General features: G+C 40.5%; 1 protein-coding gene across 1 annotated transcript in view; it reads left to right on the forward strand.

Annotated features, from left to right (window-relative positions):
* Window positions 1-797: 797 nt before the first annotated feature.
* Window positions 798-25,493, forward strand: part of LOC125351928 (kelch-like protein 6) — a 53,559-nt gene continuing 28,863 nt past the window's right edge. The window contains exons 1-2 of the mRNA XM_048347031.1: window positions 798-1,184; window positions 18,609-18,774. Coding sequence (XP_048202988.1) covers window positions 901-1,184; window positions 18,609-18,774 — 450 coding nt within the window. The 5' untranslated portion in view covers window positions 798-900. The remainder of the gene's footprint in view (window positions 1,185-18,608; window positions 18,775-25,493) is intronic.

A 25,493-nucleotide genomic window follows, 5' to 3' on the forward strand; every position in this document is an offset into this window, starting at 1 on the left:
AAGTTAATATTAGAAATTAAGATTGGAATAGAGAAACCTCTTGGATAATTGGCTCATGACTATCAAGCAAAAGCAGTAGCACTCAACAAATTAACACCAACAAAATTGATGTAGCTTGTGAATGGATTATAATTTAATAAATTCAGACACTGTGAAAAGATGAAAACTTGCTCTTAGAATTTTAATAGTTATTGCTAATTAACAGAGACCTAAAGAGATAATGAAAGTACTTTATGATCTACCATTTAATGTAATGCATTGGATATGATTTGGTCCATTTGAGACTTGTAAGTCCAATCAGCTGTTGACCTATTCTAACTGGTCTTCTGAAATACAAGACTCTGGGGGTGGAGTTTTGGAGAGTATTTCTTCTTTTAGAAATTATTTTTGGTTTGAGATATTGTTTGCCTTGATGAATTGAGAACGTCAGGGCTAACTGAGGTCCCCAAGGTCCCCAAGGAACAACGGTCTCAGAGGGTCTCAGAGCCTTGGCAACAGTCAGGCGAAGGATTGTGGAATGTCCTCTGCCCATCCCATCATTGACACCTTGTCCCACTTGGAATACAACTGTTATAACCAGAACCAGAGGCTTCCTGCTCACGGATGTGAGGTGGGAGATGAACCAAAATAGCCACACAGAACTCCCAGTGGATACTAAGAAGCCATTCCTTCTCTCCTAGAGCCTCCTCCTACACAAACACTCTAACTCACGTCTAGCCCTGTGGTAAGTCACAGAAAGGAGAATAGGAGCTGCCGGCATTTGTAGTAACAGGATGAGAAAGTGTGAGACTTCCTGTTATGTGTGTGTGACAGCTGGTGATAAGTGGAGGGCCCTGCACAGGAAATCCGCCCGCTTCTGCAATGAGACCTGCCTGAAACTTGGGTGCTCCTTTAGTCTGCATGTTGATGGTGGGACAAAGGGGCACCTGGGCCATGGGTGAGGTGGTAGAGAAGAATTTGGAAGGGCCTCTGGCACCTGCTACAGAAGAGAACTCCCGAGACTTGGTGGAAATTTTAAATGGGGAAAAGGTGAAATTTGATGACATGGGACTGTCCTTAATTCTTCAGAATGGCCTGGAGACCCTCCGGGTGGAAAATGCTCTGACAGATGTCATCTTGTGTGTGGACATTCAGGAATTCTCCTGCCACCGCGTGGTGCTCGCTGCAGCCAGCAACTATTTCAGGTCAGCATGGCGTGGACTAGAGTCAAATTGTGTGCAAGCTGCAAGGAAAATGTGTGTCTATACGAGAACTTAATCTAACTCATTTGCTGATATGGTTTATGTGTATTTTATTAAGATTTGTGTGTCTACTTGAATTAAAAGAAAGGGAGCTAGCAAATGTGGATTTTAGGATTTATGCCACATTATAAGAGGGACTAGCATTGTTTAAAAGCAGTGTTAGATTCTTAGGGTCAAACTTTCATGTATGAGATTTCTTCCCATGTCCTTGTTCGTAAGGATGGGAAATTACCTAAGTCATGGAAATATTTTCTCCCTTTCCTCCCTCTGACTAAAGTATTGGGACAATGATATTGTTATTGTTCAACAACAGAGGTAAAGAAGGGAAAAGATGTGGCCTCCTGCAGTTATCAAATGATTGGCTGGAAATTAGGAGCTTCAGTGCATGTATGTATGCAAAGGGTAGATTATGAAGGAAGTCCAGATGAAAAAGGTCCTTAGTAAGTAGGGTATCAGTGACTCATGCCTGTGATTCTAGCTACTCAGAAGACTGAGATATGAGAATTGCAGTTAGAAGCTAGACTGGGCAGTGTGAAATGCTTATCTCCAATTAACCACAAAAGAGTTGTGGCTCAAGTGGTAGAGCTGATGCCTTAAGTAATAAAGCTAAGGAATAGCTAAGACCCTGAGTTTAAGCCCCAGTACTGGCATGTGACTCATACATACATCTCTTGCTTCCAAAAAAACTCATAGTGGAAAGACCAGGAGGCTAGGAGACTGAGAGACATGGTCTATTCTTTTTGGCTCTGAAACTTTAGGAGAGTCTCTTAGTTGCTCTGAATTTCTGTTGTGTCATCTATGAGATGGAGTCAATGATGAGTACCACAGCATTGCTGTGGTAATGGAACCTGTGACTGAAAAGCATGCACAGTGGCCAGCATATTGTAGATGCTCACTATATCTGTGTTGAAATTCTCCACCTACTTCTGTTTGGTTCAGCTAAGAACACTTACTAAGTGTTCACAAGCAGCAAATCCCTGGTGTAGGAACATGGCAGAACCAGGAATCCTGTGAATATGACTGGAGATTGATGGGGGAGAGGGAGAGGGAGAGAAGAGAGGGAGAATGGGTAGGGAGGGGCAGTCTGAAAGGGCAATGTGGATGAAGATATCCAGGGAACTTGAAAAGGAATAATATCCTTATAATTCTTCTTAGTGTTATGCTTTCTAATTCTCAGTTCTGGTTGAGGAAATTAAGTGTCATGGAAGGCTTTTTGTTTTGTTTTGTTTTGTTTTGAGGTACTTAGGGGGAAATGTCTTTGCAATGCAAAAGCAAGGCCAGCTGATTTTGGAAGAGGGCTGAGTAGCTCCCTATGTTGGCAGGGCCAAGGAACCTCTGGTTGTGAGGAAAGTCATGTCTGCTGCATACCAAACAGATATTTGTTTTGTTTTATTTTGTTTTAGTGCCAGTACTGGGACTTGCACTCGGGGCCTCTTGCTTTTACTTGCCTTTTCCACTCAAGGCTGGCACTCTTCCACTTGAGCTATACCCCCACTTCTGGCATTTTTTGCTGGTTATTGGAGATAAGAGTCTCACAGACTCTCCTACCTCAGTTGGCTTTTAATCAAGTTCCTCAAATCTCAGACTCCTGAGTAGCTAGGATTACAGTCATGAGTCACTGGGTACCTGGCTGAGTTTTATTTTTGTGACAGCTGGATGAAGGTGACAGTCATCTTCCTTTTACAGATGAAGAAATGGAAGGTCAACGTTACATGTCTGGTCATTGCTGGAGCAGGGATTCAGCACATTCTAGAATTTCTTGTTTTTACTGCAGTGCCAGCTGACAGGAAGAAGTTTGGGGCTTCATGCCACAGAAAGTGTAGGCATAGCAATACAAGTAGATTGACTTAGTTAAACATCTGACTTACTCCAGCATTACTGAATAAGCACTTGCCTTGACAATCAATCACAACCCATCTTAGAATTGAATGTAGGCAATATTAGATCAGTGCCTTGGGTAATTGTTTTAGGCTTATTGTTTCTGTTTGGAATGACTGGAAAATTGTTGTTATAATTTGGTTAGTAATGATGTTAGTAGGTTGTTCTGCCTAGGGGACAGGACTGCTGGCCATGTGTTTTTGACATGTCACAATTTTCTCTGGTTTCTTCTGGGTTCAGATCACCCAGCTTTGCCAATGTGGGACACGTACAGAAAGTCTCTACCAATCTTTGGAGAAGCTACAGGCACACAAAGTTGAAGGTGTGCTGTCTGTTGATGGAGACTTTTGCCCAAATTGCCTGATTATGAGGGAAATTCCTTCTATTTTTTTCAGAGCAATGACTTTAGGTTCATATCTAGGGATTTCCAATACAATTTTCCAATTATAAATAATAAAGGATGTAGGATTCTAATTTCTGGGGCTATTAATACTAATGTCATTTCTCTGTTGAGCACGTCTGAGAGTCAGGCCTATGTCACACAAATGGCCCATGAGGTGTACAACCCACTAAATCCCTGTGAGGTGGGGATTTTATCCCTGTTTTAGAGATAAGAAACTGAAGTACAGAGTTTCACAGTCCATATGGTTAATTAGAGATGAGATTTCTTGGATTTTCCTGCCTGGGCTGGTTTGGAACCACAATACTTTTAGATATTAGCCTTCTAAGCAGCTACAACTACAGATATGACTCAGCAGTGTCTGACTTTGTTTCTAAGGTTTTGAAATGATCTGGGAGCCAATTTCCTCTTATGTTCAGACTTAAGAAGGCTAAAGAGCTGACATGGTAGTTTATTTTTCTAATCCTAGAATTGGAGAGGCTGATGTAGGAGAATTATATATCCTAGCCTGGGACATATAATGAAACTCTGCTACAAACAAATAAATGAATAAACAGTGACTACCAAAACAGCAAAAAAAAAAAAAACCCTGCATTGGCAGGTTTCCAAATAACTCCCTGTGTTTTGGATACACAATTATATAGTTTTTTAAATTTAGTAAGAAAATACTTCACAGTAAGTGACTAACCAGTTTATTTAACCAGTTCTATAATGACAGTCATTTGATTAGAGCACTTGACTAGCATACTCAAGGCCCTAGTTTCTATCCCCAGCACCAAAACCAAACAAACAAACACATAGAAATAAAAATGTTTTCTTTCTTCTATTTGCTTAGTCTTTGGCGTGTCTTTTGTTTCAAGCTTCTCACAAAGCTCTTTTGTGGGGGCTAGAATGTCAAGTATCTACCAGTTCCATTTTCCCACAGAATTTAGTTTTGTGCTGCCCCTTCCTCTTTTTAAAGTGGTTATTGGTTCCTAAGTCTTTCTGGTGATCTCTAGAGATCTCTAGAGAGGACATGCTCAAGATCCATCTTCACTAGTTCTTGGATTTTAGCAGTTCCATATGCATCTTCTCAGTATTTGAATCTTTCCAGTTTGAAGAAGTAATCCTATGGAGAATAATTAGAGTTCATTCCAGGCTTAGATCCACATATGGTCTTCTGTGATGATCTCCGACCTGCTAGACTAATAGTAGAGGAGGTTCTAATACTGTAAAACTACCTGCTGTTTTCTCCCCCCCCCTTAGGGCTGTTTATGTATTTATTTTTGGAATGCACTGTAGCTAAACCCTTATCTCACATTATCCAATTCAATCTTCCTAATAATTACATTAATTGTCTCTATTAGCTCCACTTCACAGAAGCAGAAGACAAGATATTCAAATGTGAAGAAACATTCCCAAGGCCTCAAAGAGATGTGAGGAGACAAAATACTTCTATGACAACCTCTGAGTTTTGCAAAGATGTGCTTCTCCAAAAGATTAGGAAAAATGCAGAGAAAGTCAATGGATATTAGTTATCCTGTTCAGGTTTCGGTTAGAAAAATAATGAAACCAAGACCATATATCACTTTTTATTTGCGGGAGAGGATTTTTTTTTTAGTCATTAACTACCCCAGTATCTCTCACAAACTATTACTAAACCCCAACCATATGCAGAGAAAAGCATTTTCTTGAACTTATTTGTGGTGCCAGAGGTCTGATGGGGTGAGCATGTGTCAGCCAAACAAGTGCTATATTAGTAACGTCAGACAATGTATTTCCCTTTGTGGGTCTATTTAAAAGTCTTGAGAGGAATGAGGAAGTTGGAGAACAAAAACATTTAGTTGAAATTGAGGAGAATAAAATTTAGAAAACAAACAATAATATACAGTTAGACAGGTTTTAATCCTAGCTCTACTAGAAATAGAGATAGGAAGATCAAAGTCTGAAGCCAGCTCCAGGTAAAAAGTAGAAAGTGTATCTAAATAGTAACTAAAGCCAAAAAGATTGGAGTGTATCTTATTTTGGAGAGAGCTTGTCAAGGCCATAAGTTCAAACCTCTGTACCACCAAAAAGAAAGAAAAAGGAATACACACACACACACACTACACACACACACACACACACACACACACACACACACACACACACACACGAAGTATGCTTATCACAGGACAAATTGTAATGAACAATTAAAACTACAAAATGCTTTAGAATTTGTACTGAACAAGTCATTTGTGACCACCTGGATACAGATGGGCTGTGCCTATACAGTGACTCTTTCAGTCTTCTTCTTCATTTGTTTTTGGCATTGGGAGGTGGAACATTATGCTCCAGGGCTTTGGCTGAGGGACACTAGATCATATTTCCTCTCTTTGATATTTAAATCAAATACCTTCTTTGTCATCTCTACTCCTGGTATCTAGAGTATATGGGTCTTCTTTCAGCCAAGATTTTAAAAAGTTGAGCTAGGCACTGATAGCTTATGCCTGAAATGCTAACTACTCAGGAGGCTGAGATCTGAGGTTTACAATTTGAAGCAGAAAAGTCCATTAGACTCTAATCTTCAAGTAACTAGCAGAATTCCAAAAGTAGAGTGGTGGCTCAAGTGGTTAGAGAACCAGCCTTGAGTGTAAAAACTAATGTACAGCACCAATTCCCTGAGTTCAAACTCCAGAACCAGAGTGCATGCACACACAGACAGAATACAAAGTTTATTTCTCTATACTTTTGGAAATACTGTTCCATACAATCTCCCAACTAAAACACCATAGAGAAATTCTTGCATCATTTGTATCTTGGGTCATGAGCTCATGCCCACATCAAGCCCATGAACATATAACTGTCCGCCATGAAAATATTTTATAGGACTGGGTTTGAGGATGGTTCACACCAAATTTTCCATGAGATGTGGTGGCCACATGTGGAACATCTGTGCCTTTGGTTAAACAGCCATGAAGCTCACCATCCCTTACGTTGCTCAATGTTTCTGCTTTAGTCCATATTTTGGTTTTTGATTGTAAGAGACAGAAACTCAAATCAAATAGGCTGATGCAAACCGGAAGAAGGTATTTGGTTATATTAGGAAATCATGAGAAGGATGCAGCCCAGCCCACATAGAAGAGGAACTAAGGCTTTGACTGCAATCAGAAAGCGTTCTCTCCATCCCTCACCTGGCTATCTCGCACACTGGAATTCTTAGGTCACTTTGTCATGTGTTTGGAAGTGGACCTGTTTAAAGCTCTGAGGCTTACTTCTAGTTTTAGTTCCAGAAGGGATCTGAGGGACTTCCTATATTTTTACTATAAGAAGCCCCTGGGAAAGATGCTGACTGCTCTAGGTTTATTAAATTACACAGCCCTAAACCAATCTCAGTGTCAGGGAAGTGGACACTGGAGGAGCCTAACGTAGGTTCAGCCAGAAATATGCACATGTGCGTGTCCCCTCAGTTTCAATGCTATATTCCTTTCCTTTTTCTTTTTTTTCCTGTGCTGGTACCAGGGCTTGAACTCAAGGTTTCATGCATTCACTTGGCTTGCTTGCTCATGGCTGGTACTTTACCATTTGAGCCTGGAATTTTGCTGATTAGTTAAAGATGGAGTCTTGCAGACTTGTTTTGGTTTAGGCTAGATTTAAACCATGATCTTTAGATCTATCTCAGCCTCCTGAGTAGCTAGGATTACAGGTATGAGTCACTGGTGCCATCCAACTTCAATCACTCAGTTCTTATTTTATTTTGGTTGTTACTGTTTTGTGTTCTAAAATATCTCTGCTCCTTTTTATTTTAACTAATTTTTATTTTTTATTACAAAGGTGATATACAGAGAGGTTGGTTTCATAAGTCTGGTAATGAGTACATTTCTTTTTGGACGTTATGCTCTCTCTCAATTTTCCCCTCCCATCCCACAAGTTGTTCGTTTTCAACATAGTGTCTAGTGAGTACCATTGCTGCATTCATTCACCCTTTGTCCCTCCATTTCTGTTTCCTTCCTTTATCTCCCCCCACTCAAAGACAGATAAATGAACAAGGAAGAAATAAAGGAAAAATATTGTTTCAATTTCCTGGAATTCAGTAAATATTATTTTATATAATCAGAAGCACAGAGGCATTGTACTTTTGTGACCCCCTCCCCATAATAGTATCCTCCTTTGCTTTCACCGTACATAAATGCCTAGACTACTGTATAATTTATCATGTCCCAGTTTATTTTAGATGTAGCTTCTGCATATGAGAGAAAACATGTGTCATTTGTCTCTCTGAGCTTGGCTTACCTCACTTAAGATGATTTGTTCTAGGTCCATTCATTTCCATGCAAATGACATAATATTATTCTTTCTAATGGCTGTGTAAGATTCCACTGTGTATAAGTACCACATTTATCTCTGTAAGCCATCTTAAATTTTTGTAAGCCATTAAATTAATGTAAGCCATCTTAAATTTTTTCAGTGAGGCCATCTCTGTTTAAAGCTTTTTTCCTTGCTATGAAAGAATATCATTTGGTCAACCAGCATGCCTCTAACCATCTGTTAAAGGTAGACATTGTTTCATTTCATTAGTACTTTGACTCTAAAACAAAATCAAACTCACATGAATAAGTTGTGTCTGGGATCTATAAAAATTTGCATAAAATGGTTTAGGCCTAGGTGTCAAGCAAGACTTACTAGATTTAAGAGATCCTTTGGGCTCAGAATGTGGCTTAGTGGTAGAAAGCTTGCCCAGCATGCACAAAACCCTGGATTTGATTCCTCAGCACCACATAAAAACAGAAAAAGCCAGAAGTGGTGCTGTGGCTCAAGAGGTAGAGTGGTAGCCTTGAGCAAAAAGAAGCCAGGGACAGTGCTCAGACCCTGAGTTCAAGCCCCAAGACTGGCAAAAAAAAAAAGAGAGATCTTATGTTGTGCCAGTGCCTGGCCCGAAGACACAACGTTGTTAAGGGATGGAGACATGGAAATTACTGTTTACAATACTGGGTGATAAATGTGATGGTAGAGCTCTACATAAGGGCTATGGGAGCTTGCAGGAGGGCATTAAACCATGCTGGAATAAAAGCAGTCAGTTAATGCTTCCTGGAAGAGGTGATATTTGAGCAGCATTTGAAAGGTTGAGTAGACATTGGCCTGAAGGAGATAAGTGAAAGAGAGTAGGGAAAAGGAGGGAAACATCCTAAAAGGAAATGCATCTAGGGAGGTAGCATATGGTGCAAGCATGGGAACCACAAGGAGAAGAGGAGGGATGAAGGAAAGGAGAAAGGTGGGCCAATGAGGACAAGGAGTGGGACCAGACCAGGCATGTGTAGGGAGTGAAATATATCTTATAGTCAGTGGGAAGCCATGGAGGAAGATTCAAACAGAAAAAGTGACATGGGGCTAGGGATATGGCCTAGTGGCAAGAGTGCTTGCCTCGTATACATGAGGCCCTGGGTTCAATTCCCCAGCACCACATATACAGAAAATGGCCAGAAGTGGCGCTGTGGCTCAAGTGGCAGAGTGCTAGCTTTGAGCAAAAAGAAGCCAGGGACAGTGCTCAGGCCCTGAGTTCAAGCCCAGGACTGGCCAAAAAAAGAAAAAAAAAGAAAAAGTGACATGACCTGAGATCTCCCGTAAAATCACTCTTTAGGTGGTGGGTAGGCTGAGGCCCCTTCAGTCTAGGGTCGGGGTAGGAAACATCCATCCCAGAGGCCATATAAAGCCTGGGAAGTCATTTGATCAGACCTTGTGAAGGCAGTCACAGGAGGACTAGCAATTCAATAAATCTAGAAGCTTTTCTCATAGCAACATTAATTTATGTTAAGTGAATCCTAATATTAATGTAAAATTTGAAGGACAAGCAAGAAACATTCATTATAGATTAGAGAGATATGTACAGTTCATGATGGGAAAGATATGTGGGCTCCTCACTGGCTGCTTGCTGCCTGTGTTACAGTGTTCAGAGGGCAGCCAAGCAGGCTGAGAATGCACACCTTGTACAAGTGTTAACACATGCTGGCAAAGCTACTGAGATGAGAAGAAGAGATGTGATGAGGTGATTCTTCATATTGTGTTGGTGACCTTGTCTCTGATGATTGACAGTGATATTGTTGACTTCTTTATCAATATAAACGTTAATTCCAATCCAACATTTATGCACACATCCACAATCAACAATCTTCAAAGAAACTAAGCCTCTGATGAAAATTAAGGGAATAAGTCCACAGAAAAGACCTCAAAGAATCAATGAGATCAACGTTGGATATTTTCCAAATCTAAGATGCAGGATTAGAACAGTAGCCAAAGTAAAATAATTGTGTTGATGATGATATACTTTGGATAGTTATTAAAACTCACATGATATGATGTCTTGTAAATGGTGACTACAAAGAATAGAAATGCTAATTTAGATGTGATCTTTCCAAGAGACATTTTGTTGTTGTTGGTGGTGGTGGAAGTGGTGGTTATAAGGCTTGAACTCAGGGCCTGGGCACTGTCCCGGAGCTTTTTTTTCCCTCAATGTTAGTTCTGTACCACTTTGAGCCGCAGCTCCACTTCCAGTTTTCTGGTGGTTAATTGGAGATAAGAGTCTCATGAACTTTTCTGCTTGGGCTGGCTTCAAGCAGATCCTTGGATCTTAGCCTTCTGAGGAGCTAGGATTATAGGTGCCCCAAGTTCCCAGTGATTTTTGTTGTAGTTGAAGTCAGAGTGAAACCTTTATGCTTGATTTGTGGCGACATATTAGCAGTAATGAAGAAGGGTGATCTGGAGCATTACTATAGCTCAAAACATATTAAATTCAATGAAGTGGGAAGCCACCTGTGTGCGGATAAAATCCATGCTCTTCAGTGGAGTTTGGAATCACAAGCTGCTTTCTCCTGGCTTTGTTGTGACAGAGATAACGTTACCAGATGAGATTGGCAGCGAGTCAGCTAATCACAAAGAAGCTAAGCCTCATGTAGAGGGAGAACTTGTACAAGAGCCTGGTGGCTGCTGTGGAGGCTTTAACACCTAAGTAAAATTATTTCAGAGTGTTATTTTGTCCCAGAGAACAATAGTCAGCTCTGAGACAGATTTATTACTTAGCACAAAATATTGAAAACACCTTGAAAGATTCTGCAGGAGATTTCTAATTTTTCTGTCAGACTTGGGGAAATGAACATAACAAACACTGCCCAACTGGCCATTTTTGTTCATGGTTTAACTGCAGAATTTGACACGCAGAAGGAACTGCTGACACTCACTGTATCATGCATGACACTACAAGAGGTGGTGACTTATATGAAAAGACTGGTCTAATCAATGAAAAAACTTGAGCTAATGTTTGAAAAGTTAAGTGGCCTTACTATAGATGGAGCTCCAGCTCCAGTTGGTTCACAAAATGAGTTAATTGCATTTGTCAAGAAAGAACTGAATCATCTCACTCTTGATCCAAATGATTTGATTATATGCCACTGCATCCTATACTAAGTCTCTTATGCTTAGTTGTTATAGTTCAATGTGATGTCATAGTAGTATTGTGCAGAAACTTTGTCAAACCCAGAGAGTTTAACATCCTCCAGTTTAAGGAATTTCTGAATGATCTAGATTTTGAGTATAGTGATCTTGTTTGTCACTGATAAGTTGATAAGTGTGGTGGTGAATCTCAGGAATATGCTCATAAGCTTGTACAAACTGCAGGCTAAAGTCAAGCAGTTCATGGAGGTGAAGGGAAAACTTGTCATGGGACTGAATGATAGCAAGAGACTATGTGATCTAGTATTAGTGGGTGGACATTGCCAAATCCCTCTAGAACTAATCATCAAGCTGCAGGGCTACAGTCAGCTTCTCCCCTCTCTGCTTTCATATGTAAAATCACTGAAAGGTAAATTAAGGCTGTGGAAAGTTTGGCTCAAGGGGAATACCATGGTGCTTTTCTGCTACACTTGAATATGCTGGTGAGTGTGCAAAACTAATTGAGGCATTTAATGAAAGATTTGAAGCTGCAAAAAGTAAAAAAATGGAATTGAACATCCTCACTACACTGTTCAATATGGAACCAACTGACATGTTTGATAACATACAACATGATATCAGCATTCAGCTGTGCAGTGATGATGAGCTGAAAGCTAAGTATGACAACCTGGAGTTCCATAAATACTACACAAGCAATGGTGAATTTCCCACTTTGAGAAGACACACACTGACATATGCATCTGGGTTCCGAACAATTTACTGTGTGAGAACAGTTCTTTTCAAAATTTTCCATGGCCAAAGTCACTTCACTCCAGACTGCCCAGGGCAAATCTGGAAAAACAGTTGCTAGTAGCAACAGTGTCAATATCAGTTAACATCACTAAAGAGTACATCTCCAGTTCTCACATCAGGGCTAAGTTAGTTAAATGTTTGACCAAACAGTAAATGTGTGTGTGTGTGTGTGTGTGTGTGTGTGTGTGTGTGTGTGTGTGTGTGTGCCAGTCCTGGGCTTGAACTCAGGGCCTGGTCACTTTCCCTGAGCTTTTCTGCTCAAAGCTGCATTCTACTTGGATCACAGCTCCATTTAGGACGTTTTTTGGTAGTTAGAGATAAGAATCTTGTGGACTTTCCTTCCCAGGCTGGCTTTGAATAATCATTTTGATGATTTTCAGTTTGATCCTTAGATCTCTCAGCTCCTGAGTAGCTAGGATTACAGGCATGAGCCACTGGTACCCAGTTTAATTTTTTTTTTTTTGGCCAGTCCTGGGCCTTGGACTCAGGGCCTGAGCACTGTCCCTGGCTTCTTCCCGCTCAAGGCTAGCACTCTGCCATGTGACAACAGCGCCGCTTCTGGCCGTTTTTTCTGTATATGTGGTGCTGGGGAATCGAACCTAGGGCCTCGTGTATCCGAGGCAGGCACTCTTGCCACTAGGCTATATCCCCAGCCCCTAATGTTTTTTTTTTTCTTGGCCAATCCTGGGGCTTGAACTCAGGGCTTGGGCACTATCTCTGAGCTTCTTTTGCTCAAGGCTAGCATTCTACCACTTGATCCATAGTACCACCTCTGTTTATGTGGTAATGAGGCATTGAACCCAGGGCTTCATCTATGCTAGGCAAGCACTCTACCATACCACCAAGCCACATTTCCAGCTTCCCCTACCTAGTTTAACTTTTAAGTTGCTAGCTTTATATGGTCTGCAAACAATGCTATGAATATCCAGGTAGTCCTTCACAGAGAAAAAGTGCTCTATCCCTGGTCTAGGGAGAACCTTGGTTAGAAAGCAGATGAGGATCTGATGAAGGCAGTTTCAAGCTACATTCAGAGTTCTCTGTGAAGGAGAAAGTCCTCAGGCAGTCTCACCACAGAGCCCAGGGAGAAGTAGCACTGTTCAGTGAGAAAGAGGGAAAGAACAGAAGTTTGGGAGACCCAGACTACTACAGCAACTCCAGCTCTGAGGTTGGAAATATCTACAAGGCAACCTTCCACCTGCCCAGGTCCTGCATATTAGAGGGTAAAGCTTAGAAACAAGGAATTTCAAAGCAACTCAAGTTGTGAACTTCCAATTTTTGTATATTCTGAAGAAGATACACATTACCTTTCTTATTCAACCCTGTTATTTCTTTTTTGTCTTTTCTTTTTTTGTCCTGAGGCTTGAACTCAGGGCCAGGGCACAGTCCCTGAGCTTTTTTGCTCTAGGTTAGAACTCTACCACTTGAGCTAGACCTCCACTTCCTGTGTTTTGCTGGTTAATTGGAGATAAGAGTCTTACAGACTTTCCTATCCAGGCTGGTTTGAACCACTATCCTCAAGTCTCAGCATCCTGTAGCTAGGATTATAGGCTCAAGCCACCACACCAGCCAAAACATTTTTTATTGTGTATAGTTAGCCAGTCCTAGAGATTGGACTCAGAGCCTGAGCTTTTTTGTTTAAGGCTAGTGCTCTACAACTTGAGGCACAGTTCCATTTCCATGTTCCTTTTTTCATATCTAGACCAGTACTGGCTTTGAAAATGCCTTTTATTTTAATTTAAAAAAATTCCCTGTCTGAGAGGACCAATTAGAAATAGGGGTTTCAGTCTCTTGAGACTCACGGTTCACCTCAGGGTACAAGGCCTAGTGAGTATCATCAGGGCTGGGCTGGAGCCCAACTTAGGCACTACCCTGGCACACTTATGTTAGCCCCGCCTTCAGAAGTTCCTCCCCTGTGTCTCTGCTATTTGTCTTCTGGCTGTAGGATGTGAAAGGCCCAGGAACAGGTCTGCAGCCCAGCATGCCTGTGGTGACTGGCAGAGGAAGCAGACTAGAACTCACATATGATCATGGTTGCCTTGTCACAGTGGGGAGTCATATTTGTGACTAGAGGGACCTCTGCATTTGAATATTTTGGAGTAAAGATCAGAACTAGTGCCAATTTGTAAAAGTTTCTTAGTGGGTGGAATTAGGAAATGAGAAGAGAAGTTTCTAAACACAGGCCAATCCTTGTAATGGTGGTTATAAGGAGCTAGCATGAGGTCCTGGACAGTTGGGATAGAAATTGTTCAGAAAAAAAGGGGGCTGTGCAAGCTCCAGGCGAAGAGCCTGTTCAGGATATGGCAGGGACACTAAGCACAAATGCTGACCTGATCCTGGTCCAGTGGGGAAGTGAGAATCTAAGCAACTCTCATATAATAAGGCTGGAGGGAAGTGGTGGTTGGCTAGAGGACAGATTCATCTCCAGCAGGGAAGTGGGAAATGTACAAAATCAAAAAAAAGTTAAAGTCAGGCGCTGTGGCTCAGGCCTGTAATACTAGCTACTCAGGAGGCTGAGATCCAACACTGGCACCCCAAAGAAAGCCTTGATAGGAAAGTTTGTGAGACTCTTATTTCCAATTAACCAGGAAAACAAAGGAAGTGGAAGTATGGCGTAAGTGGTATAGCATGAGCCTTGAGCAAAAAAGCAAAGGGACAGAGCCCAGTACCTAAGTTCAAGCCCTAATACTGGCACACATATACCAAAACAAACCAAAAAAGCAGCAAATGAAAGCAAAGAATAACTACCATGTCCTGAAATATAAAATATCAGACAGCAGGCCTTAAGATACACATCAGTGGGCCTGCAGTTCCAATTCATACAAGCCTATGCAAGGTGATTCCAGAGCTGATTGTTGTTTCTCATCACAGTTAAAGGAGAAATGTGAATTTGGAGTGTGGATTGGTGTAAGAAAATCTACCTAGCTTACTTGAAGTGTAGGATGACACCATGTATAGATTTCTTCCCATCCATCCATCCATCCATCCATCCAGTTTAAAATTGTCTAGTGTATTCTAGTAAATATGAATTAAGAGAGGAATAAAATTTCAGATGTTTATAAATCTAATAGACAGGACTCCTTACTAGACCCAATAAATCCTGTCGAAAGAGGCTTGTAGAGGCCTGTCTGGAGCCCAAATGTGTTGATGTACACAGGCACAGATTTCACACTGCTAATCAAGGAGGTACACTGACCACATTGCCAAAGAACTTGTTTGACAATGACAGTAGCACTTAAGATTTTCTTTCTCTGTTTTATTTTTCATTTTGATGAATATTATTTTTTTTCTCTTCTTTTTGTTTTCCAGTCCTGGGACTTGGACTCAGGACCTGAGCACAATTCCTGGCTTCTTTTTGCTCAAGGCTAGCACTCTACCACTTGAGCCACAGCACCACTTCTGGCTTTTTCTATATATGTGGTGCTGAGGAATCAAACCCAGGGCTTCATGTATATGAGGCAAGCACTCTGCTGCTAAGCCACATTCCCAGTCTTTTTTTTTTTTTTTTTGCCAGTCCTGGGGCTTGGACTCAGGACCTGAGCACTGTCCCTGGCTTCTTTTTTGCTCAAGGCTAACACTCTGCCACTTGAGCCACAGTGCCACTTCTAGCCATTTTTTGTATATGTTGTGCTGGGGAATCGAACCCAGGGCTTCATGTATAGGATGCAAGCACTCTTGCCACTAGGCCATATTCCCAGCCCCACATTCCCAGTCTTGATGAATACTATTTTATATGATCAGATACACATGGGCATTGCCTTTGTATTCCTCTCCTAAGAGTATCCTCCTTTGTTCTCACTGTGTGTGAATGCCCAAAGTCCTGTATAATTTATCATGTCTCCATGTATTTTAGATCTAGCTTCCTCATATGAGAGAAAACATGCATCATTTGTGTCTCTGAGCTTGGCTTATTTCACTTAACATGATTTGTTCTGGGTCCATCCATTTCCCTGCAAATGACATACTATTCTTTCTAATGGCTACATAAAATTCCATGTGTATAGGTACTACATTTTTAATCCACTCATATATTTCTTTCTCTATTTTTAAAATATAATATTATTATTATTAAGACTTTGTACAGAAAGTACCATTTCACCATTGAGGTAATGTGCACATTTCTCTTTTGGACAGTGTTACTTCTGCCTTCGCTTTCCCCAGTCTCCCTTTCTGTCCCTGCCCACAACTTACATAGGCCGTTTTCCACACAGTGTGTACTGAATAGCATGACTGCATTTGTTCACCTTCCTCTCTTCCTTTCTGTGTCCCTCCTTGACTCTCCTCCTAAAAACAGAGAATGGAAATAAAAAGCACATAGCACCACTACCACCACCACCACCTACAACATAAATAATCCATGTTTGTGTTTCCTGAAGTTTATTTCAGTAAACAGTATTTTACATGTGCAGGAGAGTTACACCTGTGGCTCTCCCCCCTACTGGTATCCTCCTTTGGTCTAACTGTATGTGAATGTCTAGAGTCATGTATAGATTATCATGTCCAGTTATATTTTAGATCTGGGTTCCATATATGAGAGAATACATATGCCATTTTTCTCTTTGAGCTTGGCTTACCTCACTTAATATGAGCTGCACCCATTTCCCTCTAATTTCTCTATTTTTTATTTTGTTGTGTGTATGTGTGTTGGGACTTGAACTTAGGGCCTCACATTCTTGTTTGGCTTTTTCTCTCAAGGCTGATACTCTACCACTTGAGTTACACTTCCACTTCCCACTTCTTGTTTGTTAATTGAAGATCAGAGTCTCATGGACCTTCCTGTTGGGGCTGGCTTTGAACTGTGATTCCCAGAGCTCAGCCTCCTGAGTAGCTAGGATTACAGATGTGAGCCACCAGCACCTGGCAGAGACTCTGACCTCCAATTAACCAGCAAATAGCTTGAAGTAGAGCTGTGGCTCAAATGGTAGAGTACCAGCCTGGAACAAAAAGCTAAGGGACAGCATCCAGGGCCTGCGCTCAAGCCCTGGCACTGACACACACACACACACACACACACACACACACACACACACACACACACACACAATTGAAAAGAAAAAGTATGGTGACTAGAAAAGGTAAAACTACATATATAACTTTCATTATATACTAATTGGGGAGCCTGGTCCCAGAGACTCCAGCAAAGAGAGGCTCACAGCAGCATAGCCTTGCCAGCTCCTTCAGAAAGAGACACTGAACAAAGAAGTTGTATAGTTGCAGGAGGTAGGAACAGAGGTCAGCAAGGAGAGCCCTGCAAGACATAATTTCTGAGGGCACATGATAGTGGTGCTGCAGACAGCTGCATGCCATGGCCCAAGAGGATTTATAGTGGAAGACCATAGCTTGTAAATCTGTCGCCTGACCATAATTGCTTCCAGGCTGAGATTTACTCACTTTGAAGCCAAGGATTTCATCATTTTTTCCCCTTTCATACTGTCTTGGTCTTCAGAGGGAAAGTATGCTAGTCAAGGGGAAAGGAGAGAATGGAGGGAGATGGATGGATTCTCAATGGTTAAAGCAAGAAAGACAAAGGGAGACCTGAGGGTGAAGGTGTCATTGACTAATTTCAAGAAGTAAGAAAATCAAGTGGTTCTCTTCTCTCCTCTCACCCTCCCTACCTCTTTCTCCCCTTTCGTCCTCCTCCCCACACTACAAGCAGCCACCAGGTTTGTCTGCCCCAACTGGCTTTGAATCACAATTTATAGATCTCAGCCTTCTGAGTAATTTCACTTATAGGCATGATCTATCAGCAGGCAAGGAGATTTCATTTAAATAAGTCCATTTATGCATACAATGTTTGTTGATGATAATTACTCTTCTTTCTCCTTCCTTCACCCATTTAGGTTTTATGTATTTGATAAGTGAACTTGCTTACGCATTCCCTGAGAAGGGAGTAAAAGCTCAAATGTCAAAGAATCATGCTTAATTCATATGAGTCTTGCACGGAGTGGAAAACATCAGTATATCTCTTTTACCTGTCAGTTAATGAACTAATCCTTAACAATAATCTTTAAAAATATCTAGCAAAAATATGATACAAATGAGAAATAATTGGGACTGGGCTGTGACTTAAGAGTGGTAGAGTGCCAACCACAGCAAGGAAATCAAATGAGAGCATGAGGGTAAGGAGAGGAGAGAGAAGAAAAGAGATAGAGGAGAAGGAGAGAAAAAGAGAGAACTTAGAGCTCATAGTGATTAAGTAACATGACTACTTTTGATTTAGGGACAAAGCTGGTATTCAAATATTCATCGTTCTAATGCTAAAACCCAACACCCTGTTCCTTTGCTTCCAAGAAAGAAGCTAAATACCTAAAATCTAGTCCTGGGGAAGGACCATGGAAATTATAGCTAGAGATGAGAGAGCCATGGCTTTAGGAGTTTAGTTTTGGGATGGGAAATTCAAGGCTCCCAACTACAACAGAAATCCATGGGCAAGTGACAAGCCTCTGGGGTGAGAAGCAGCTGCATTAGCCACTTAGTGTCCTGGAGGGGATCTGAGTCCTGGATGGCCAGACTGGGGTAGGGTAGAGCCAGGCTCTAGGCCAGAGGAGAGCTGGGATGAGGCCTGAGAACAGGGTGAGAACCCTGTGAGGTTCTAGGTATTGAGAAAGAAAAAACAGCTGAGGTTTAGAAACCCTATGGCGTCCCCAGAAGGGTCTTCAGAACTCTGAGCCTGGGACTGGCCTTGGGGACCACAGTAGGCATTGGTGGAGGAGAAAAGTTCAGTTCAGTAAGTTCTGGATAAATGTCTGCTGTGTGGTATGTGCTGCAGAAACAGAGATCATTCATGGTCCTGACTCTGGGACCTCACTGTTCCAGGAAGGCAGGCTGTCTAAAAGGGGATCTTTTTAGGTCTTGAACCCCATGTTCTAACAAGAGTCATACGCACATATCTCTTTCAGGGCCATGTTCTGCAATGATTTAAAGGAAAAGTATGAGAAGAGGATCATTATTAAAGGGGTTGATGCCGAGACCATGCACATTCTCCTGGATTACACTTATACCAGCAAGGCGCTGATCACGAAGCAGAATGTCCAGAGGGTTCTGGAAGCTGCCAACCTCTTTCAGGTGTGTAAATAAACTCAGGACAATGACTTCAACTTGTAGCAGACCAGCTGGAGCCAGTGACCACAGCTAGCACTTCCCAACCCTCCATAATCTCTAACTTGTAGCACAGCCTGAGGTGACTGTCTTCTTCTATTTTTGGGGGGAACCTAAGTCCACACGGAGGATAACTCAAAGCTGTTATAGGAACCCTGGGTCCACATGGTTGTGGTGGCTGTGGAAGAATAGTGTATTATTGAAGATGAGGCAGCTGTTTGTAAGCCACATAGTGTGTGACATGTTATAATAGTAGCCCAGACTAGGGCACTGGGTCTTCTTTTTTGTGTTCTTGTTTTTAATGGATGCCCTCAAATAGACAAGAGGATCTAGGAGATAAATTTTTGGAGATTTAAATGCCTAAATATGCTTTTGTTCTACCTTCTACACTTGGTTAGTAGTTTGGGTATAAAATTAAAGGTTGTGAATAATTATAATATTTTCTACTCCATATTTTATAAGGATGGGTTCCTATTTGACATATCATTTTAAATCTATTTCTTCTATATTGCATTATGATCATTTTTGCACAGAAATATATAAATTTCTGCAACAGCAGCAAGGGTTTTTGTTATTGTTCATTGTACTGGATACAGTAATTTCTTTCAATCTGAAGACTTGTGTCTTTTGATTCTGGAAGTTCTCTTGTATTATCTCTGATGTTGTCTTTCCTACCTACTTGTTTTTGTTCCTTGCTCACTTAGCTGTGTCCTATTTTCTTTATCATTACCCTGTTTTAATTGTACAAAGTAATAGGCTTCATTATGACATTTACTTTTTCTCTCTTTCTCCTTTTCCCCTTCCACATCTGAACTAGTCCTTCTTTTAGTTTCATGTCCTTTCTACCTCTGTATTTCACATATGGAAGAAAATATAGTATTTGCTTTTCTGGTATGGTTTATTTTGCTTAACACAATGATCACTAGGATTACCCATTTTCCTGCAAACAGAGTAATTTAATTCTTTTTTATAGATGAACAAAGCTTCATACATACACACACATATATACATGTGATACACACATGTGTGTATATATATATCAGATTTTTTCTCTTTTTTATTGTCAAAGTGTGATACAGAGGGGTTACAGATTCATATGAAAGGCAGTGAGTACATTTCTTGTTCTACTTGTTACCTCCTCCCTCATTTTCCCCCTTCCCACTACCCCTTTCCCTCTCCCCCCCAAGAGTTGTGCAGTTGGTTTACACCAAATGGTTTCTAAGTGTTGCTTTTTGAATGGTTTGCCTTTTTGTTCTTTGTCTCTCAATCCTTGTATTCCCTCTCTCTTCCCCAGTTCTACTACCCGCATCAGACAATATCCAGGGTACTCTGATGTAGCACAGTGGTAGCAAGGGTACAGCCACAGGAAGGGACTACAAGAGAAACAAAACTAGACATTCCACTCAGTCAAACAAACTGACAAGGAAAAAGAGAAAAAAAAGTAGTATGACACATTTTTAAAAATCCATTCATCCACTGATAAGCACCTAGGCTATATCCATAACTTGGCGATTGTGATTATGCAGCAATACACATGGGCTACCAGCATGTCTATCATATGCTGACTTTGTTTTTTTTTTTTAGTATATACCCAGGAGTGACACAGTACAGCAGAATTACATGGAAGTTCTATTTTTAATTTAATTTAATTTTTGTGAAACTGATGGTTGACCTCTGGGCCTTACGTTTACTAGGCTGATGTTCTATTAATTGAGCCATACTTTCAGTTCTTTTTGTTTCTAATTGTTGTTGTTTCTATAGTCTTCCATTTATTCCTTGGCTGGCCTAGACTAAGATCTTTCTACTTATACTTTCCATATACCTAGTAAAATACCACCACATCAAGCTCTTACTGGTTGATATGGGAGGTCTCATTAATTTTTTTTCTAGGCTGACCTCTAACCTTGAAATTCCTGATCTATGCCTCCCAAGTAGCTGGGATTACAAGTACAAACTACTATTTTTAAGTTTTTGAAGAACCTCCATACTGATTTCCACAGTAGATGCACTAATTGCACTAATATATTAACTGTACAATATTTTCTTCTCTCAAGCCTCACTAAAATTTTTGTCGATTGTTTTCTTGATGATAGCCATTCTGACTCTGGTGAAATAGAACCTCAATGTTCCTGCTCTATTTATGTATTTTGTCTTCTGAAACTATCATTACAAAACAAAACAAAAAAAAACCTTCTCTACCCTGTTGACAGTTTTAGCCTTTTTGTTCTACTTATGTGTGTGGTTGGGGGGGTGGGGCAGAGAAGGAAGCTGGTCCTGAGGCTTGAACTCAGGGCTTGAGGTTTTTTTGAGCAAGGCTAGTCCTCTACCACTTCAGCTGCACCTCTAATCTGGCTTTTTGGTATATAATTGGAGATATGTTTTAAAGATTTTCCTGTCTGAGCTGGCTTTGACCCTCCATCTCAGTCTCCTGAGTAGCTAGGATTATAGTCATGAACCACCAACAACCAGTTTTTGTTCTCCTTTGTAGGTGATTTCCTTAATTCTCCATTTCTGTGAATAAAGCAGAAATATACACCCATTGCCATATCCTTTGTTTCTTAGAATCTTTGTTACTTATTTTAGGAGATGCTTATTCTTCCTTCTTACACATTTGAGGCTATAGCAATATATTTGGAGTTTTTGTTACACTCCTTTTGTTTGGGTTTCTTTGCTTGCTTCATCTTAGTGTCTGTAGCAGTTTCCTAGGGCTCCCACACCTGTCACCACAATGATCTGAAACAACTTGTTAAACAAATATCCTGTTATCAGTCACATGTACCCTTGATTTCCTTATTCCTTGAGTCTGTAGTATTCCTGCTCCTTTGTTCATCTTTTATTCTTGTTCCTCTTTCGGTACTTGGCCTGACCTTCCTCCCTTCAAAAAGTCACTTGTCAGCTTTTGTAGTCTGTGATTGGGGTAATGGTGGATCTTGGCTTCATTGAGAGTTGTGTTTCTGTTTTTTATTCTCTTCTTAATTTGGAGTAATTTTTAAATAACCTATAAAAAACTTTAAAGCTTTTAAAGACAAGAATGTTTTATTATGTTACACTGCAAATATTTTCCACTGATCATTTGACCTTTTTTTTTTTTTTGTAAGTGCTGGGGCTTGAACTCAGAGCCTGGACGTTGTCCCTAAGTTTTTGTTGTTGTTGTTTTGTTTTGTTTTTTTAAAGCTCAAGGCTAGAAATCTACCACTTGGGCCACAGCTCCACTTTTGTAATTAATTGGAGATAATTGGAGTTAATTGATAAAGATAATTGGGGCATTCTTGCCCCAGCTGGTTTCAAACTTGATCCTCAGATCTCAGCCTTTTGAGTAGCTAGGATTACAGGCATGAGCCATCAAGGCCTAGCTTGACTCCTAGCTTTTAGTTAGATCTTTGCACATGTATTAAAAATTTAGTCATATCTAAATATTTTGTATTTTTAATTGTTATGATAAATAGTGATGTACAGTTTTAGATCCATTTCTATGGTGTGTATCTTTGGCATGTATTTTAGAAAGACCACCCATTGATTATCTGTAAACATAGCTGCTTATAACTTTATAGGTTCACAACTTTGATATTTAAATTTTTACTAAATCTAGAATTATTTTGGCATAATAATTATTTTGGTATTTTCTCCCCTCCTTCTGTATCCTTCTTCTTCAAGTCTGAACTTCAATAGAGAGGATGGTTTCAATGACAGAGTCAGAGAGAACTGACATAGGGTAGAGATAAGGCAAGCTCTGCTCACTATTGATTCCCTATTCTAGTAATCCTTTACCCCCAATTTCCCCAAGTCTCTTTCACTTTCTAGGCCAAAGAACCAGTATGCTTCAAGTTGAGGCTATTTTACTTCAATTAATTATTAGTGCTTCTGAAAATAAGAGAAAAGTGCTGTGGGCTCCAGATACTAAGTGAACCTGTTGGTTTCCATTGTTTCTGGACTACCTGCTGTGAAGTCACATAGGAAATTGGGAATATTTTCATATTTGAAGGCACCAAAAACTATAGAAGTTCATAGGCTATTGAAATGTCTTTGTGATTAGAATATCATTTTGAATGGGTAAAACTCAAGTTCCAAATTCAGCCATACAGAAGGGAAGGCAATAGCTTTTGTTGTTGTCAGTACAAGGCCTTGAACTCAGGGGCATAGAGTTCTTGTTTAGATTTTTCATTCAAGGTTGGTACTCTACCGCTTGAACCACAGTTTTACTTCTGGCTTCCGGTGGTTAACTACAGATAGGAGTCGCTCAGATTTTCCTACCTGGGCTGGCTCTTCAAACTTTGATCCTCAGATCTCAGCCTCCTGAGTAGCTATAATTAAAGGTGAGCCACCTGCCTCCAGCTGATAATCACACTTTTCATTATCACTGTCAGCCATCAACATGTGTATATACCATGCCCATTGATTGCTCTTGGTCTTCAAAGCATATTTGTTGACATGCTATACATGTATTCTGCATCCAGCTTTTTTTTTTGTTTTCTCCATAATGTATTTTGATGACTTCTACAGGTTATATAGAAACCTGTGCTTTTTTCCCCTATGGACACATAATATTGTTGGAGTTTCCTGAGATGTGACATAATCTAGTTATTTAAATGGTCTTATAAAGGTAGAAGGGGTAGAGAGAAGATGATATATAGATCTGGATTTCTGGGGTAAATTCTTTGTTTTGTGGCTGAAGTCATGTTATGTAAGTGTTCTGAGCCTCAGTCTTCTCATTTGTAAAATTAGAATACTAATACATCTTACTATTTTAGGAGAGTTATTATTATTTAAATTTTTATAATCGTTAAGTAGTTGTACAAAAGGGTTTCATGTCTTGGTGTCAGTTTATAATTACAATGTATCTTGATCAATGTCACACCTTCCATCATTCTGTCTCATCTCTTCCAAGACCACCTCTCCCTTCAAGTTACCTGGTTCTATTTCACGTACATTGAATATTATGACTGTTTTCACCCACTCTTCTTCTCATGGTGACTTATTATGAAGACTAAATGGGAGGATATTTGTAAAGTATCTGACATGATAGATGTCATAAAAAATTTTCCATCATTTATGTTATTTATACATTACTCTGGATAGGGTTTTTTTGTTGTTGTTTTGGTTTGGTTTTTGCCAGTCCTCCAGCTCAGACTTAGGGCCTGAGCACTGTCCCTGGATTCTTTTTGCTCAAGGCTAGCACCACTTGAGCCACAGTGCCACTTCTGGCTTTTTTTATATATATGGTGCTGGGGAATTGAACCCAGGGCTTCATGTATACGAGGCAAGCACTCTACCACTAGGCCATATCCCCAGCCCTTGGGTAGGTTTTTCCCCCCTGGATAGTTTTTCCTTTGGATAAATTGGGCTAACATGAGCTATGACAGCATTCCTTAAATCTATAATATTCTCATATTAGGGTTATAAAGATGGGTGCTAGTGGCTCACACTTGTAATCCTAGCTACTCAGGAGGGTGAGAACTGAGGATTGAGATTCAAAGTCAGCTCTTACAGACAAATCTGTGAAACTCTTGTGTTCAATTAACTAGCAAAATGTCAGAAGTGAAGGGGTGGCTCAAGTGGTCAAGTGCCAGCTTTCAATGAAAAAAGAAAAAAGCAAGAACATGAAGTCCTGAGTTAGTTCTGAGTTCAGTTCCCAAGACCGCCTGGAAGGTTGGGAGGGATGGGGAAAGGACTACAGAAGGCTTTGTGTAAAAGAAAAGGTTGGTGTTTAAAAGATGTCCAAACGACATGTTATTAGAACAAAGAAGAAACTGGTACCTATTTTAATTCACTTAGAATTGTATATAGACAAAAGTGTATCAGAACTGGCATTTCCTTTGTTATTTTAGGACAGTCACAGAAGTGGATACCACTTTTGTGAAACTGAAACCAGTGGCATCAGATTAGATTATCTCGTGTTCTCCACCCCTGGTAGTAAAGATCTCGAAGTCTTCCCACCGCTGATTGACTCATCTGCTCTAATAATTTTTGTTGTTGCTTTTTATTCTTCTCTCAATCTCTTCCTATTATCTACTGAGTGCTTGTTTTACAGTCTAGAAAGTAAAGGTAAGAGATGTATAAGTCAGTCAGTCAGAAAGGACAGACCTGGGTCAATGATCATAAGAAGTTGCAAGATTTCTCAGTTAGAGAACTTCACCATGTTTGCTACTTTCCTTTTTACCCATTTACTTTTATTTTTCATTTTATTTTAAACATTTGTGAAGAATAAGGGCATGAGAGATTCTTCTGCAGAGCAGGAAGAAGATGTGGTAGCGGTAGCCAGGCTATCATGCATTTAGTCTTTGAACAGAAGAGTTCCTAAAGTACAGAGCAATGAACTAGAAGGAAAAATCCCTGGAGGCTCTTTGCTGTGACTGTCAGGAGAGATCAGGTCCAGTCGTGGCCTGCCTGGGAAGGGCCTGGGAAGATACTTGCACAGCACCCCCTGGGGGGGGGGTGATGTCACTTTTGTCATGGTAGAAGTTAGAGGAACCTTCAGTCAAGATCCTGGCATTTCTTATTTGTCTAATAAATAAGGAATCATCATGGGAAGGTTTTGCCTGTTTTTGAAGCTTTGTATTCTTCTGTGCTTGTGTGTGCATGTTTATGTGTGTGTTTGCGCATGTGTGTGTGTGCATGCACACACATGTACACGTCCTGGTCCTGTCCTTGAGCTTCCCCACCACTCCACTTTTGTCCTTTGGTGGTTA

This window comes from Perognathus longimembris, chromosome 5 (assembly GCF_023159225.1).
Source record: "Perognathus longimembris pacificus isolate PPM17 chromosome 5, ASM2315922v1, whole genome shotgun sequence".
Classification (NCBI taxonomy): Eukaryota; Metazoa; Chordata; class Mammalia; order Rodentia; family Heteromyidae; genus Perognathus; species Perognathus longimembris.